General features: G+C 43.4%; 1 protein-coding gene across 1 annotated transcript in view; it reads left to right on the top strand.

The window, feature by feature from the left end:
* LOC138358110 (trichohyalin-like) overlaps window positions 1-13622 on the top strand; it is a 56808-nt gene that overhangs the window by 16503 nt on the left and 26683 nt on the right. Inside the window, exon 3 of the mRNA XM_069315612.1 lies at window positions 621-1009. Within this exon, the coding sequence (XP_069171713.1) occupies window positions 621-1009 (389 nt within the window). The remainder of the gene's footprint in view (window positions 1-620; window positions 1010-13622) is intronic.

Here is a 13622-nt window from a genome sequence, read left to right as displayed (position 1 = left end):
TCACTGTGATGGACGTCTCCCCCTTCACTGTGATGGACGTCTCCTTTCACTGTGATGGACGTCTCCCCTTTCACTGTCACGGACGTCTCTCCCTTCACTGTGACGGACGTCTCTCCCTTCACTGTGATGGACGTCTCCCCTTTCACTGTCACGGACGTCTCTCCCTTCACTGTCACGGACGTCTCTCCCTTCACTGTCACGGACGTCTCTCCCTTCACTGTCACGGACGTCTCTCCCTTCACTGTCACGGACGTCTCTCCCTTCACTGTGACGGACGTCCCCCCCCCATCACTGTCACGGACGTCTCTCCCTTCACTCTCACGGACGTCCCACCTTCACTGTCACATGCATAAATGACAGTCTTGTCATTTGAATGAAAAAAAAGTATTGAAAGAAAAACTCTTTTAAACAAACACACGCACATACAGACGAATATACAAACACACATACACCTGCACTCGGACACTTACACACACACACACACACACACACACACACACACACACACACACACACACACACACACACACACACACACACACACACACACCAAACTCCAGGCGAAACATTTGACCAAAGAAAGGTACGAACAACCCAAAAATAAATCCAGCATTGTCCAGGGTGGGATAGAGTGCTGTGAGGAGCAGCAGCAGACACAGAAGAGGCACAGCAGCAGACACAGAAGAGGCACAGGAGCAGACACAGAAGAGGCACAGGAGCAGACACAGAAGAGGAGCAGCAGCAGACACAGAAGAGGCACAGGAGCAGACACAGAAGAGGCACAGGAGCAGACACAGAAGAGGCACAGGAGCAGACACAGAAGAGGAGCAGCAGCAGACACAGAAGAGGCACAGCAGCAGACACAGAAGAAGCACAGGAGCAGACACAGAAGAGGAGCAGCAGCAGACACAGAAGAGGCACAGGAGCAGACACAGAAGAGGCGCAGCAGCAGACACAGAAGAGGCACAGGAGCAGACACAGAAGAGGAGCAGCAGCAGACACAGAAGAGGCACAGGAGCAGACACAGAAGAGGCACAGCAGCAGACACAGAAGAGGAGCAGCAGCAGACACAGAAGAGGAGCAGCAGCAGACACAGAAGAGGAGCAGCAGCAGACACAGAAGAGGAGCAGCAGCAGACACAGAAGAGGCACAGGCACAGCAGCAGACACAGAAGAGGAGCAGCAGCAGACACAGAAAAGGAGCAGCAGCAGACACAGAAGAGAAGCAGCAGCAGACACAGAAGAGGCACAGGAGCAGACACAGAAGAGGAGCAGCAGCAGACACAGAAGAGGCACAGGCACAGCAGCAGACACAGAAGAGGCACAGCAGCAGACACAGAAGAGGCACAGCAGCAGACACAGAAGAGGCACAGCAGCAGACACAGAAGAGGCACAAGAGCAGACACAGAAGAGGCACAGGAGCAGACACAGAAGAGGCACAGGCACAGCAGCAGACACAGAAGAGGAGCAGCAGCAGACACAGAAGAGGAGCAGCAGCAGACACAGAAGAGGAGCAGCAGCAGACACAGAAGAGGCACAGCAGCAGACACAGAAGAGGAGCAGCAGCAGACACAGAAGAGGAGCAGCAGCAGACACAGAAGAGGAGCAGCAGCAGACACAGAAGAGGAGCAGCAGCAGACACAGAAGAGGAGCAGCTGCAGACACAGAAGAGGCACAGCAGCAGACGCAGAAGAGGAGCAGCAGCAGACACAGAAGAGGAGCAGCAGCAGACACAGAAGAGGAGCAGCAGCAGACACAGAAGAGGCACAGCAGCAGCAGCAGACACAGAAGAGGAGCAGCAGCAGACACAGAAGAGGAGCAGCAGCAGACACAGAAGAGGAGCAGCAGCAGACACAGAAGAGGAGCAGCAGCAGACACAGGTGAGCTCCAGAGGGCGAGCACACCAGCATAAACAGCCAGCCATTGTGTGCAGATAGTGAACATGTCCTCTAATAATCTTGTAATATATATACTTTATCCCAAAGGCTCAAGAGTAACATATCCCTCCGCCCAAGAATTTGTGAAACCTTTAGGTTAAAGGTATGTTTGCTTGATTTGTTTTTGTTAGAAGAGTTTATAGTTAGATGCTTAGGGTCAGTCTCGCCGGACTTTGCAGGGTGACTGGTGGGGGTTAGGGGGTGGTCATAGGTCGAAGTCGACTCTCATGTCCCGAATTTTCATAAAATGTTGCTAAATGCCAGACTCAATCTTCACTAAGATTCACCCGACTTACTAGTTTCTGTATGATGATTAAATGCTAGTGTGTCTCATGTTAAGTGATGAAGACAGTGTGTAGTGAAGAGCGTTACAGTGATGAAGAGAAAGTTATGAGTACAAGGTAGGTGGTGAAGGGTAGGGAAGGTGGTGAAGGGTAGGCAAGGTGGTGAAGGGTAGGGAAGGTGGTGAAGGGTAGGCAAGGTGGTGAAGGGTAAGGAAGGTGAAGGGTAGGGAAGGTGGTGAAGGGTAGGGGAAGGTGAAGGGTAGGGGAGGTGGTGAAGGGTAGGAGAAGGTGAAGAGTTAGGAAGGTGGTGAATGTCAGGGAAGGTGGTGAATGTCAGGGAAGGTGGTGAAGGGTAGGGAAGGTGGTGAAGGGTAGGGAAGGTGGTGAAGGGTAGGCAAGGTGGTGAAGGGTAAGGAAGGTGAAGGGTAGGGAAGGTGGTGAAGGGTAGGGGAAGGTGAAGGGTAGGGGAGGTGGTGAAGGGTAGGAGAAGGTGAAGAGTTAGGAAGGTGGTGAATGTCAGGGAAGGTGGTGAATGTCAGGGAAGGTGGTGAAGGGTAGGGAAGGTGGTGAAGGGTAGGGAAGGTGGTGAAGGGTAGGGAAGGTGGTGAATGGCAGGGAAGATAGTGAAGGTCAGGGAAGGTGGTACAGGGTAAAGGAAAGTAATGAAGACAAAAATTTGGTTTAATTTAAATAAATTGCAACAGTATGCCAAGTGCTCCAAAAGAAAGATCAATCATGAGCAGACACAGGCAAACAGGAGTCCAAAGACCGAGAATCATTGAGAGATGCAACACGACAACTGAAGCGTGAAGAACATCGTTCACAGGAGACATCACCAAGAAATGAATTGCTTTAAATGTACTATGAATATTATCATTGGGTATCCCCCACATTGTAAGGAGAGAGAACACAAGCCTTGGGGAACACCTCAGTTAATGTAGACAGAACACTACCTTGTGGAACACCTCAGTTAATGTAGACAGAACACAACCTTGTGGAACACCTCAGTTAATGTAGACAGAACACAACCTTGTGGAACACCTCAGTTAATGTAGACAGAACACAACCTTGTGGAACACCTCAGTTAATGTAGACAGAACACTACCTTGTGGAACACCTCAGTTAATGTAGACAGAACACAACCTTGGGGATCACCTCAGTTAATGTAGACAGAACACTACCTTGTGGAACACCTCAGTTAATGTAGACAGAACACTACCTTGTGGAACACCTCAGTTAATGTAGACAAAACACCTGCAAGGAACGAGACGGTCGCTGTTCTATCCAGTCCAAGAAGTTAGACAGTCATTTCCCTCCCTGTCCTAACCTATTTTGTATCTATATTGACGAATAGTCAGCCGAGTCTGGAGTCTTTGTAAGGAGAGACAGAGACGTTTCCGAAAAGCTTTCTTTCATCCGATGCCTCTGTTAAACGAGTGATTTAGGCACCTGTGATGGTTTGCCTCCTTGCAGAGGTCAGTAGTGCCACTGACGGCGTGCCATCAACACCAGCAGCAGTGCCACGGTCTAAAAAATGCATCAGATTTGACCTCTGACACTGACCCCCTTTGACCATCAACCTACTTCCGTGCTATTTCTACCTCCTTGTTAACGCGCGACTTTCACCCTTTTAAGGAGCTGTGTTTAGGAACTCTGGCGCCAGGGGGGGGTCGCGCTACTGCGAACTTTGCGCTACTTTCCCTTAAATTAAAGATATTTGGTCACCCCTTACCTTGAGGTTACCTTGAGGTGCTTCCAGGGCTTAGCGTCTCCGCGGCCCGGTCGTCGACCAGGCCTCCTGGTTGCTGGACTGATCAACCAGGCTGTTCACCCTTGGACAACGTTATTATTTCCTTCCCTTTCCCTTCGTAAACACCTTTTTTTCTCCTTAAACTAACGCTTCGTTTCCCTTTCCCTAAGCCAACATTTTTTTCCCTCCTCTTAGAACATAAGAACAAAGGTAACTGCAGAAGGCCTATTGGCCCACACGAGGCAGCTCCTATCTATAACCACCCAATCCCACTCATTTACTTGTCCAACCCGCGCTTGAAACAATCGAGGGACCCCACTTCCACTACGTTACGCGGTAATTGGTTCCACAAATCAACAATCCTGTTACATAACCAGTATTTACCCAAGTCTTTCCTAAATCTTAGTCAACTTTTTATTTTTTATTTTATACCATTAGCTAATACTTTTTTTTTACCTTCCTTTGGTCAACCTTTTTTCCCCTAAGTTAACATTTTTTTACCCTTACCCAACACATTAAGCCTCCCCCCCCCCCACTCCCCATGGGACAAAAACTTTTTCATGCGCTGTTTTACGAAAATTTAGTTAAACTGGCCCGTCCCCTCTATCCCTGTCTCTATCCTCTCTCTCCCCCCCCCCCTCCCGTTCCACCTCCCTCCCCCTCCCTCAAGACCCTTCCCAACCCTCTCCCCTCCCTCCCCACCGCACCGTTCCTCCATTGTTATATATCAAACATGTACCGAAATAACGATTATAGACCCACCATCGCTATTTACGTAAGAGAGAGAGAGAGAGAGAGAGAAGAGAGAGAGGAGAGAGAAAGAAGAGATAAAAGAGGGGAGAGGGGGGGGGGAGGTGTGTGAAGGTCATAGCTTCGTGTGAAACCAAACATTGACTGTTATCTGCCCAGAGTTAATTAATCTCTTAGAAAGAGGGGGGCTCCAGGTTTGACAAGGGGGGAGGGAGTTGGGATTAAGGGAAGGGGGGGGGGTGACGGGGGGGATAGGATGGGGAGAGGGATGATGAGGGGGATGGATGCTGATGGGGGGAGGAGGGGGGGAGGAAATCGATGGAATACTGTCTTTTATTTTTTTTGTCGTGTTTATTGTGGACGGGGATCGATTCACATTCAGGAGAAATGGAGTGATTTGAAGTTTGGAGACCAAGAGCTGGGATCCGTCGTCTTTGTTACAGCTGGCTCAGTTACCCTAGGCCACAGCTGGCTCCGTCACCCCTCGGCATAGCTACGAGCATCCGTCGGTGGAAAAACCAGACAATGGTGATATATTTGTTTACCTGGATTTACCTGAGAAAAAAAAGCTCTTCAGTGGTCTTCGACAGAGGACAGGAAACTGGCGGCTTCCAACCCACTCCTCACTACCTAATTTACCTCACTCGACCCCTCCTTACCTCCCTGCTTCCTTCCTCACTTTCCTACCTATCTCCTCATTAGATATATCTACCTCCCTACTTATTCTCCCTACCCACCTATGCTCCTACCCCCCCCCCCTCTCTCTCTCTCTCTCTCTCTCTCTCTCTCTCTCTCTCTCTCTCTCTCTCTCTCTCTCTCTCTCTCTCCAATTCCCCTGAGGTTCCTCGGTCGCGCACCAACCGAGCCAATTTTCAGCAAACCAAACGCATACACGAACAGTTTAATAGATCAAAATCACCGAATCCAAGAACAGCGGCGAGTACGCCGCCATCTACTGCTGCTGGATCCACTTAAACATAAAAATTCAGCCAAAATTGGTTTTCTAAAGAGAAATCGTAACGAAAAAGGATATATGTTGATTGACTTTAAACTGAGATTATGAGACGAGGGGGGGGGGGTACAGGCGATGTACTACTCCCCATTGTGCGTGTGTGTGTGTGTGTGTGTGTGTGTGTGTGTGTGTGTGTGTGTGTGTGTTGCGTGGTCTAGTGCTATAGCTACCAAGCCTGGCCCATCCAGCCACTGGACGATTAAAAAGCAGGAGGGACTTTCCATTCCTTGTGTGTGTGTGTTTATGTCTCTTTGATGTGTGTTATCTTCTAAAATATCGTGTGTGACGGATTGGAGGGTATTGCGTTTAATCCTGTGGAGGCGCTAGAGCAAGATATCTACTCACTAGAAAGTCACTGAGAGCTATAAAGAAGACTCCCTTTTATCTTAAGCTTAGCGTAACTTAGTCGACTTGAAAATGGAGGAAGAAAACACACCCCTCCAAAACAAGTTTCTTAGTCTCACATATCAGCAAGAATTTCCATGTGAATTATATAACGAACCTTCGCTCAATGGTCATTTGCATCCAATGAACCTGTCATGGACGTCTCTCCTAGAGGGCAGGAGTACAGGACTTTATTTAATATGACAAGAGTTTTCAACTTGACCACAATACTAGCTGTGTGTGTCTCACAGCTCAAGGTAGTGCTGTTGCTCGCTGCGCTCTCTGAGCGAGACTGCTGTTCCTTCCCCCCCTGCCATTCTAGCGTCGTAAAAGTCTCGCTGTTGTTATATATTTCTCAGTAATTCCTCATTACCTGTGCACGCAGCTGGAGGCGAAGAAATGAGAAATAAGAGGAAATTTAAAAATCTCATTTTCTGTTTTGCTACACAAGCAAAGTAATACTGTGTTGTTGATCCTGGTCGCCTGGAGAGGTTGTATTAGCCGCTGATTAGTGTATTAATCGCCCTGGTGTATGAGTCGTATGTGTTATAACTGGTGTATTAGTCGCAGAGGTTCTGCAGGTGTGAAGGGCTGTGTATATAGTGTATTTGTTAATAGTCTAAAATCCTATTTTCAATTTTTTGTGTGTATATCACTGACTGGTGATTTATATAGCTAATAGGTCTTAATTACATTCTTATTTTATATATATTTCACTACATATTTTTTTTTCCTTTTAGCTACATCATTAATTCATATATTATGATTTTTTTCCGTATACATTTGTAATCATTGCAACAAAAGTGATCGTTCTTTTCATTATAGTTAATTATATAATATTGGATTAATGATTGTAATTATTATAATTCTTTATCATCATTCTTGTCATCCTAATCATGGTAATTATCTATTATTCCATTCCATTTATAATCATCCTTGTCATCATCCTTCTCATTATGTATGTCATTATCTTTGGCATCATCCTTGATAACATTATATTTTGAAAGCTTTTATCTCCCTTTGATTGTGACAATCCATTGAGGTGACTATTATGTATCCAACTGTGTGACGCACGAAGATTTATGTATGGAGTTATGACACATTCATACAACAATGTATGGAGTTATGACACATTCATACAACAATGTATGGAGTTATGACACATTCATACAGCAATGTATGGAGTTATAACACATTCATACAGCAGTGTATGGAGTTATGACACATTCATACAGCAGTGTATGGAGTTATGACACATTCATACAGCAATGTATGGAGTTATGACACATACAGCAATGTATGGAGTTATGACACATACAGCAGTGTATGGAGTTATGACACATTCATACAGCAATGTATGGAGTTATGACACATTCATACAGCAATGTATGGAGTTATGACACATTCATACAGCTATGTATGGAGTTATGACACATTCATACAGCAATGTATGCAGTTATGACACATACAGCAATATATGCAATTATGACACAGCAATGTATGCATTTGTTACACATACAGCAATACATGTAGTTATGACACATGCATACAGAAATACATGCAGTTATGACAAATTCATACAGCAATGTATGCAGTTATGACACTTATACATACAGGAATATATGCAGTTGTAACACACCTGCATAGAGGCAGGTATAGCAGTAGAGACACATATACATTGATAAATATATGTAGTTGAGACACATAAACATAAATGAATGCATACCAATTGTGATACAAAAGCTCTTCCCAAAGCTCAGTACGTCTTACCCTTCTAGCTAACCTGGAACCCGACCGGCCCTTGTGACTTACAACCAGGCTTGCAGTTACTGCTGGTCGAGCAGGTGGGTCCCAGCCGATCAGGTATGGGGCTCCGAACCAGACTAAAATACCGTACCTTGCATTTAAGGGCGTCATAACTATACATATATTGACTTGAGAATGGTCCAGGACGGACCGAAACGTCGTCGTCCCTTCAACTTCTAGTGTGTGGTCTGGTCAACATACTTCAACCACGTTATTGTGACTCATCGCCTGCACTATACATATAACTGGTCATGTCAACATTGCAACAGATTTGCAACAGAGCTTATGACCCACGAGTCATTGACAAGGGTTCACCAAGTACGATGAACGGTTTAAAAAAAGAATGGTAACCGATCCTTAGGAATATTGCGGGTTATTCATGCCCATGCCACCTCTTGGGTGGCTTAATCTTTATCAATCAATCTTAGGAATAAGCTTAGACTTCAGGGGGTGGGGGTAAGACAGTGGTTATTAATCTATGCAGATCTATGGAGGTTTTCCCTCGCCCCCTCCGTATACTGTATACAAATATGGAGACCTTACCTTCATAGGGAGACCATTTGGTCACCATTTGGTCCGGGAGACATCTCCCGTCACGCAGGGTGCAGTTGCACCTCCACAGATCTCCAGTATCATCTTTTGATACTGGTAATGGCTCAAAAGGGCCACCACTTACGGGCTATTCATGCCAGTGCCACTTCTTGGGTGGCTTAATCTTCATCAATCAATCAATCTTCATAGGGAGAAAAAAATCATTTGAAACAAAAACTGCCCCAGAACGAAGTGAACTCCCTTGCCCTTCTGGATCACCTGAGAGCCTCTGAGTTAACAACGCTACCAACCAGACGTGACTGGTCTCATCTTACTGCGACCTTAGAATACTAAAAACAAATTGGAGGCTTAAGAAAGGTCCAATGTAATTCAGGCAAAGGGGAGGCGGGTGGTTGAACACAGAGCTCCGGGCTCAACCAGCCACAAAGCAATGCAATACACGAAATACTTTGTCTCCCACAAGGTAGCAACAAATAGCACCACCTGCCACAGAACGTCGCAAATAAGACTGATATTTGGTGTATTTGTAAATGTAAATACAGGTGAATTTTTTCAGCTAAACTTGATGATCAAGACTCTATAAAATTGCCTACAGCGAGGCAATATGCAGACGATGAGTCACAATAACGTGACTGATGATATGGTGACTAGACCACAAATCAGATGATAGTGAGACGACGACGTTTCGGTCCGTTTTATATCATTATCAAGTCGATAGTGGACCATCATCGTCAAGTCGATAGTGGACCATCATCGTCAAGTCGATAGTGGACCATCATCGTCAAGTCGATAGTGGACCATCATCGTCAAGTCGATAGTGTAATTATATCCAGGACGGATCGACACGTCGTCGTCTCCTCATCTTCTGGTGTGTGGTTTAGTCACTCACTGAGAGACAAATTGGTAAATGTTTGCCATTTTTGGATATACTTATTCATAGGTAAGATTCTTCACTTAGACAAAGTAACAATAAAAAGAGCCTACAGAAAGCCTACGAATAATTTATCGTGTCTTCAATATTTCTCAGGACATAGATACAATGTGAAACAATATTTTTTTTCCTCTATGTATCTGGTGAATACTAGCATTATCCTCACTCTAATAAGACTATCAAAATCATCAGATTAGGCAAAATTGTAATTAATTTTGTCAATAAAGATGTTAATAATAAAAAAATCTATGTATCTAAGAGCTCTTTGGATTATTAGTCCTGAATTCTTGGATCTTATCTTGAGGTTATCTTGAGATGATTTCGGGGCTTTAGTGTCCCCGCGGCCCGGTCCTCGACCAGGCCTCCACCCCCAGGAAGCAGCCCGTGACAGCTGACTAACACCCAGGTACCTATTTACTGCTAGGTCACAGGGGCATTCAGGGTGAAAGAAACTACCCATTTGTTTCTGCCTCGTACGGGAATCGAACCCGCGCCACAGAATTACGAGTCCTGCGCGCTATCCACCAGGCTACGAGGCCCCTTTTTGGAAGGTTGTCGTAGAAAAGCACGTCGTACATATTTTAACAATATTTGCATTGAGAAAATTCGCCCTTAAAAATGTGCTATGCTTACCATACTATTCTGGGTTCGAAAATATTGCCAAGGCCTTGAAATTTTTGATATACACACGTGTTGTTTAATTATGAATATATAGTTGTGAAAATTATTTCTTAGAGGCAGCCCTCATAGTGATAACTGAGTTATTTACAAAATATCTAAAGATTGTAATATATTCTATATGGGTCAGACATCTAAAGATTTGAATTTTCGAATTTCACAACATAAATATTCTGTAAAATAAAATTATAAATTATTTAATTCCCTATTTATTCATTTCTCAGAAAATTCTCACAACACTGATTGGAAAATGTCTTCTTCAATAACTATTTGTAGAAGCATTTTCAACCAAAACTTTATTGAATTTGCTTTAATACCAATAACGCAGCCATACAGTATAACCATTAGTAATAACTTGTACCATTTGGAACCATTTTAATTTATTAATTAGAAAACGATTTAAGTAAGATGATGTATATACAGTTATCCCATTAATACCCCCCATTAATACCCCCCATTAACATTGTTTCCTGGAACTCTCGTGTATTAGTCAATAGGTCTTCTGCAGCCTCGTCTTATTCTTGTACCGACAGAAACAAATCAGTTTGCAAGCAAAGCAAGCAAACAAGCGCCGCCACGACAAACGAAATCAAGACAAACTCACAGGAAACAGAAGCAACTCACTCTCACCAAAGCAACAAAACAGGAAAAACATCAATACTAACGGGAGACATACCCACAAGGCCACACAAACGCTTCGTTTACAAAAACAGGATAAAATATTCTTTGGAGTTATGCCATCACGTCCCCGAGCACATCCACATGAACACAAAAAGTAACTGGTCTGTATATATATATATATATATATATATATATATATATATATATATATATATATGTCGTACCTAGTAGCCAGAACTCACTTCTCAGCCTACTATTCAAGGCCCGATTTGCCTAATAAGCCAAGTTTTCCTGAATTAATATATTTACTATAATTTTTTTCTTATGAAATGATAAAGCAACCCTTTTCTCTATGTATGAGGTCAATTTTTTTTTATTGGAGTTAAAATTAACGTAGATATATGACCGAACCTAACCAACCCTACCTAACCTAACCTAACCTATATTTATAGGTAAGGTTAGGTTAGGTAGCCAAAAAAAGCTAGGTTAGGTTAGGTTAGGTAGGTTAGGTAGACGAAAAAACATTAATTCATGAAAACTTGGCTTATTAGGCAAATCGGGCATTGAATAGTAGGCTGAGAAGTGCGTTCTGGCTATTAGGTACGACATATATATATATATATATATATATATATATATATATATATATATATATATATATATATATATATATATATATATATATATACATATTGTAACACCACTATAATGTATACTAAACTAATAATGTAACACTTAACTACTTATCCTGAGTAACACTTCCTATCGGTTGCACTTGGTAACACTGTTATTGAACACGGTAATATGAGCTGACATATGATGGTTACACCGGAACCAAAAGGTACACTGCCAACAAGGAAATGCTTCACAGGATTAAAAACGCTGCCACCATCTGCCTTTGACCATCAAGACTATATCAAGCAACGAGGCAAGAAACATTGCTTGACTTGGAGAGTACTTTCTATAACTGTCATTAATTATGGGACGGTTGTCAGCCACTATATCCAAAAGGCTAAGAGGATTCAACAATTGACACAGACGGGAAATTTAACATGAGTTTATTGAGACTAAAATTATGCTAATCACCACTTATAAATCCTACTCTAACACTGGCCAAGAGTTAAGAAATTTAGACATGGAACAAAACCTCAGAGATCACACACATTACCTCAAGACCTCTGTCTCTCCACCCGGTGGATTCACTCTGTCACTCCCTCTGTGAGATGTTCTTCACAGACCTCTCTCGACCCCGGTGTCCAGCACTCTGTGTCTCTAAGTTTCTACAGGACCTCTATATACAACCCCAACAGGGGGGAGGGGGAGATTTGCTGTTGCTACCTACACCAAGAATGTAAGAGGTCGGCCACACGTGCACCAACACTCAAGAATTTTCATTAAACTTGTTTGACATTCACCATACACTGTTCAAGAAAGGAATTATTAATTACGTGTGTGACTGACCTCTGACCTGGCTAAAAGGGGGAGATCCATGGATGTTTACACATAAGAATCTGGTGTCTAATTCCATTGCAATGTTTGACAAGAGTATAATGAAATATTACATACTAGAAACTAGCTAAGACTAAGACTAACCCAGAATTTTTTTAATCAACATACAAGATAATCCGGAGGTCATCTGGGCTGACCTCTTGGAGAAGGCTTCCCTGGGTGTGAACTCTAGGGGGGGGGGGTGGGGTCATGGGTGTTACAATATATTAATATATATATAAATTATCAAATACAGAGGTTTGGCACACTGCTACAACTTTGTTCCGATCGATTCGGAGGCCCTCGGTTCGTGGGGAAAATGTGCATTGAAGTTCCTAGAGGAATTGGGGGACAAACTGATCGGCGCTACAAAAGACCAGAGAGCAAAAAGTTTCTTGTTCCAGCGCCTCAGTGTCGCGATTCAGAAGGAAAATGCCTGTTGCGTCTTGGGCACGAGTCCAACTTCGGAGGAATTAGAAGAAGTGTTTGATTTGCAACAATGATTGAATCTGCCCGTGACATTTATCAATGTTTCCCATTAGCATGTTTTTAATTTTACTTGTATTGGTTGTGTTGTGTATATATAAATATATATATATATAAATATATATATATATATATATATATATATATATATATATATATATATATATATATATATATATATATATATATATATATATTATACATTTATTTATATATATATATATATGTCACCCTGCAGCCATGGAGGGAAGGTAAACAGGTCGTATGGGATTACACCTGTGCATCTACATTGGCTGATACCTATTTACGTTACAGCTCAGCGGAGGGAGGTGGGGCAGCCACCTTCAGGGAGACCCAGAAAATCAACAAGTACAGAGACCTAGAACGTTGTTACAGGTTCGTGCTGATAGGCTCTGAGACTCTGGGCGCCTGGGGTAAATGTGCACTCAAGTTTTTAAAGGAGGTTGGTGAGGAACTCATTGGGAAAACTAGAGACCCACGAGCAGCCAGTTTCCTGTTCCAGCGCCTCAGTGTCGCAGTTCAGAGGGGACATGCGTGCTGTATCCTGGGTACGCACCCAACCTCCGAGGAGCTGGACGAGGTCTTCGAACGCTGATTGTTTAACTGTTATATATTTGTGTGTGTGTGTGTGTGTGTGTGTGTGTGTGTGTGTGTGTGTGTGTGTGTGTGTGTGTGTGTGTTCTCTGTAAACTGTAGCATTGCAATAAAATAAAACAAAACATACAAAAAATAATAATAGGGGTGGTAGGAGAAGAAAAGAATAAAGTATTCAGTGAGAATCCACAAGATCTTCTCTGAATGCTCTTTGTTTTCTTCTTCGAGGATGTGGGTCCCTGCAAATGCACCAGAGGTGGTACCCCTAATATATATATATATATATATATATATAATATATATTTCTCCTTCACCCCTCCCTCCCCTAA

This window comes from Procambarus clarkii, chromosome 82 (assembly GCF_040958095.1).
Source record: "Procambarus clarkii isolate CNS0578487 chromosome 82, FALCON_Pclarkii_2.0, whole genome shotgun sequence".
Lineage (NCBI taxonomy): Eukaryota > Metazoa > Arthropoda > Malacostraca > Decapoda > Cambaridae > Procambarus > Procambarus clarkii.
This window is presented reverse-complemented; position numbering and strand designations above follow the sequence as displayed.